This window comes from Lepus europaeus, chromosome 12, assembly GCF_033115175.1.
Source record: "Lepus europaeus isolate LE1 chromosome 12, mLepTim1.pri, whole genome shotgun sequence".
In the NCBI taxonomy this organism is placed as follows: Eukaryota; Metazoa; Chordata; class Mammalia; order Lagomorpha; family Leporidae; genus Lepus; species Lepus europaeus.
This window is the reverse complement of record NC_084838.1, coordinates 53,114,096-53,119,329: the sequence shown is the minus strand read 5'-3', so window position 1 is coordinate 53,119,329 and position 5,234 is coordinate 53,114,096. Positions and strand designations below refer to the sequence as shown.

The 5,234-nt window shown below is 49.6% G+C and overlaps 1 protein-coding gene across 1 annotated transcript; it reads right to left on the bottom strand.

Moving 5' to 3' along the window:
• Nucleotides 1–379: 379 nt before the first annotated feature.
• Nucleotides 380–4,585, bottom strand: LOC133771810 (uncharacterized). The gene is given in 3 exon segments (XM_062208130.1): nucleotides 380–1,925; nucleotides 1,927–2,016; nucleotides 4,347–4,585. Coding segments are annotated over 3 exon segments (897 nt in total). The 5' UTR covers nucleotides 4,503–4,585; the 3' UTR covers nucleotides 380–1,274.
• Nucleotides 4,586–5,234: the final 649 nt, after the last annotated feature.

Sequence of the window (5,234 nt, the reverse complement as noted above, 5' to 3'; positions counted from 1 at the left end):
CCCCCAAAAGACATAGTCTGGTCTTCGTTCAACTAACTTGTCCCAATAATGAATCATTTTGGGGTAATGAGTAATTGATGGGGAAGTAAAGATTTTTGTATTCAGCTCAAAGGTAATCCTTTTTATAAATCTACTCTCAAATTAGTTTGTTGTTTCCTTTTCTCTCTTTATATGTACATATAGTATGCTGGACATTTAGAAGCATAAAACATGCATAAATCTTATGTTTAACTTTCCGAGGTATGTGTAACCAGTTTTTATAAATTACTATTGGAATCACTTACCAACAATTATTACAAAGGGTGAGAGAAGTGAGCTCCTCTGATCTTTGTACATTCTCAGTAGTGGTAAATCCATGAAAACACATTTCTTAGTCAAATCACTCACATCTTTGAGTTCAATCTCTGTTGTTTATTCTTTATTAAAACAGTGAATTAACCATTGTTCCAATGCTATAGTGAGTCAAGCAACAATGGCAATGAAATCTCAAGGGAGTGCACCATTAGTTTGTTCAGCAGATATTAAGAAATCCCAGGAGCTACCAACAGAACATTTCAGCAGTTTTAGACTCCATCTACTTTTTCAGCAACCTTTTGGGAAATATTCCAAGATAATTTCCTGGACAAGGACATCTATCTCTCAAAGACCTTTGGAATAGTTCATAGTTTGACCCCCTGAGACACTCTTCATAAAGGAAACGATCAACATTTTCACAAGGAAATAAATAGGTTAAGAATGAAAGCAATCTAAGCAGTAGCACCGGGAGTTTGACATGCTGCCATAACTTCATTTAAGAGTTGGAGTTCTTCCTCAGCTCTGCCGACATGTTATTTAAAGTATCCACATTAAATGAGGCAGTTACAGAAGAACAATGCAAAAGTGGGAAACATCACGGAACCTTTCCAAGAGGCGATTCACAGGGAAGTCTCTGTAGGCTGAGAAACGCAGAAGCAGCAAGTCGTCACAGCACCCGCTGCAGTTAACGCTCACCGCGGTCGGCCCGCGGGCCGCTCTGCCTCCGAACGCCGTGAGAGTCCCGCCCTCCACGGGCGAAGCGCAGGAGCCAGCACCTTTTCAAAAACTCGCTCCTCTGCGTCGTGGCGAGCCGAGCCAGGGATTTCAGAATTTGGGGGGGCTAGTCTGCCGTCGCTCCCGTCCTTTATCTGGACTTGGGGAGAATTTCGCTCTGCTGGTGACGCGCCTTGCACCGCATCGCCCAAGGTAGGCTGGGCACTTCGTGAAGCCAACCTCGACCCCTGTGTGGCCCGCATTCTTCAGCCTCCAGGCCCGGACACCCACAGCAGGAGCTCCACTGAGGTCAGTGGGGGCCTGCGGGACGCCCGCCCGCCTCCGGATCGCCAAATGCTGCCCCCTCCCTCTCCGCCCCCAGGATCAGCTGTGTGAAGAACGCCAGGCTCCTGGGGTCGCTCCAGGAAGTCACGCGCACTCTCCGGCAGAGAGCCCCGCAACGCAGACGACCCCTGCAGCGTCACCAGCTCCTTAATCGGGCAGGATGTCCCTCTGCGCCCGCTGTCCGCGTCTGGCTTCCAGGTGAGTGCCGAGGGTCGGATCCAGAGTTCACAAAGGAGTTTGATCTCCTGCCGGGGCGGCTCCTCCTCCTCCTGGGGCTCGAGCCGCCCGGAAAGCTCGCGGGCTGTGTGCCGCTCCACGTTTGCAGCCCTCTTTGAAAGTGGGAAGGGATGGGGGACTGGCGAGGGAGAACCCTTGGTCGTGGGCGGCGGGCCGGCGCCGCCCTCAGTCCCCCGCGGCGGCGCGCAGGTACCGAGCGACGTCGCGGTGGCCCCGCTCCTCAGCCAGGTCCACGGGCAGGCGGCCCCCGGCGTCGCGCACGTCCAGCCGCGCCCCGGCCCGGTGCAGCGCCACCAGCGTGTCCAAGAAGCCCTCCCGGGCGGCGTCGTGCACCGGTCGGCTGAGGGTGGCGGGGTCGGCGCAGTTGGGCTCGGCGCCGTGGAGCAGCAGCAGCTCGGCCACGCGGGCGCTGCCCATCATCATGACCTGCGCGAGAGGGAAGAGCGGTCAGGGCGAGGGTGCGGGCGGGGCGGCTAGGCCGCTGCCAGGAGATAAGCACCTACACCTGGGTCAGAAGCCCCCAGGGGACGGCTTCCTCCTTATCTGCTTCGCAGGTCACCCACCTCCTCCCAGTCTTATTCAGATTAACTTAAATTCCATCTTACTCTCCAGCCGTGAGAGCATATGGCAAAATAATAATATTGACATGGAGGGTAAAATCAATGATCGATTTCCACTGCAACATGAGAATCTAGCTGGTTAAGTGATTTATGAGCAGAATTAAACTTGAATGCCTTATAAAGTTTTATTCTCCTGTTGCCCATGCACCATAATCCAGGTTTAAAAATATTTGTTAGGTAGTCAACTGATTTTTTTTGGGGGGGAGGGGGAGTTGGAGTAATGCTTTAGGGGAGAAAATAAGAAATAACGTAAATCTCTTGTAAGAGGCTCCTGTTTTTTCTGTCACATGTGTCTGCTCATAAACCAAATGTAATCTGATAATCCAAGGCAAACTTGGAGATTAGAGGACAAAGTAAAACAAGTCAGGCATACTCTATAAAATGATGAAAACAAATGACTTATCTTGAATTAATGGTTCACAGCTTTTCACCTTTTAAGTTAATGTTATAGGGACAGACTAAAATTTAGAGTGTAATATAAATATAACTGTAAAATTAACATACATATTTACCTCCTACGTGATTTTTACATCACATAGTAAATGTTTTGCTGTATAGTTTGTACATTATTAGTGAAATCAGAAATGATGCATAACTAAAAAATGTTTCAGAGGAATAAGCCTATGGCATTCATCTGTATATATATGTACATTATGTAAGCATTTGCTTTCATATTTTTGTTAACAATAAACAATTTTTGATAACTGCCAAAAAACTTATTTGCTCTTGTGAATTTATGTGCTTCAAAATGTTAATACAATTGAAAGGCAGTACACCTTTAGTCTTGTTTCAAGAATATAAAAACTTTTATTTCTTTCCTCAGAAACCATGATAAACATAAATCATTCTTACAAATGATGTACAAAGTATTTTATATAGAGAGAAGGGGAGGGAGTGGTTCTTAGTGTCTCAGTCAATGGTGAATTAAAAACACAAATTAGAAAACTTGTTTTTATAACTATTAATATCATTTTAAGTCTTTAAGAATCGCTTTACAATATCTTTGCTTCTTTCAAATCTTCCTTACTTTACTTTTCTAAAAAGTCAAATGGAATGAACATGTATTTTCTTTAAAAATGTACACTATTAACGAGATCCTTTAATATTAGCTTAGTTCTGGAGAGTGGCAGTGAGGTGAATAGTGACTATGGCCATAAGGGTCACAGTAAAGTTCAAAAGCATCTGTTAGATTTTAAAGGAATGTAAAAAATGTCAGTGCTAATTAATAATAGCAGCATTAATACCAAAACACTGATAAGTGCATTTTAACGATGAAGAGACTACTTGTGAATGTCCTTTACCCATCAGAAATAATCTAATAGTTGCTGCAGAATTGCTTTGTAAGTGAAGTGCTTAGTAGTTAAAACAATAAAAATATGGAGCAGCATATTTTAATCTCTTAGACATCACTCAAGAAACACTCACATAAAAGGAATTAAGGAGTGTTGAGGAATATGATCTCGTCTCTTTGAATTCAGTTCACTCCTATGAGAGAAAATATAAAGGATTCCACATGGAGGCTTAAAAGTTCATTAATTTTTTCTCATGCATTATGATATTGTAAATTTCTTAAATCCAGCATAGATTGTGTGACTTATAACATCTTTGTAACTGAAAGGAGACAAAAAGATCAATCCTCTCCAAATAACTTCTCCTCCCCCCTGTTCTCTCCATTCTCTGCATCTTTAATCACGAGATGGTAGAGCAAGTATGGTGGGAATTTGAAAAGTTACTGGAAAACAGAATTTAAACATAAGCTTATTTTGGTGCAAAAATTTTTTGAAATCCATAGTTTTTGCCCAACACGCATTTTCCACGAACTTTTTGAAAATCCCACGTATGCATAGATTTCGATTTCTTTTTGCAACAAGATAAGCATCTTTTAATTCCGTTTTCCAATAGCAGTACCCTGGTATTGCTGTTTCTCCGCCGTTCAAAAGAAAACCAAAGCGGAGCAGTGGGTTAGTCCACCCCTTTCTTGAGGATTTTTTGATGCGTAAAAACCAGCCCAACGACTGGCCTCCCCGCTGCAGCTGGCCAGGCTGCGGCCGCGACCTCGGCCCCAGCCCGGACCCGCGGCGGCCGCGCCCCGCGCTCGTGCGCCCCCTGCCGGCGCGGCCCCGGGGCCCCGGCTACCTGGATCGGGCGCCTCCCGAAGCGGTTGACTCCGTTGGGATCCGCGCCGGCTTCCAGGAGCTGCCGCACCTTCTCCACTTGGCCCCGCGCCGCGGCGCTGGCCAGGCCCGCATCGCTGCCCGCACCACCGAGCATGCCCTTGTCCTCGTCTCGCATTCCACGGCCCCCGCACTCGGGGCGGCCCGGCCACTCCTCCCTCTTTGGCCACCCCGCCTCGGCGCGCTCTCCCCTCCCCGGGAGAGCTCAGCGCAGCTTCGGTCCCCGCTCGCCGTCCTCGTGCGACTTGGGAGCCGATGCAATGGCCGCACGGCCTTGGCGAGCTCCAGGCTTTTTCCGGCGCCCACGAACCCGCGGCCGCGCTCTGCTCACTCCTGGGAAAAACGCTTCGCGCGGCCGCAGCCGCAGCCGAGCGGGCGCTTTCTCGGCGTCCTCGCTGCCCGGCCTCGCTCCGGCAGAGCTGGGAGCCAGCCGGGAATGAAGTCCGTGTCCAGCTGGGCGGCGGGGCTGCACCGCCCCACCCCCTTAGGCTCCGCCCACTGTCCCGCCGGCGCCCGCGGGACCGGCCCTCTGGCTCCGCAGCAGCCCCGCCCGCAGCCGATGACGTCACAGCCGACGGGGGCGCGTCCCCGGGAGGCTCTGCGACGCATGCGCCAGTCGCCCTGCCGGGAGCCTGCGGGAGCGCCAACTGCGTGCTGGCCGGAGCGATTCGGCGACGTTGCCCCACAGCGCTCCGCTCCTAATCCCCAGCAGGCGGAGCAGAGGGCTGCTGTTAGTCGCTCCTTGTGCAATGGAGTGGCCGAGAAGAAGGCCGTGAAGAAACCTCCAGCCCTCCTAGAGTACCTGAACGTGACAGCCCTGCACCTGCCTTGCAGGTTAAGTTCATCCTCA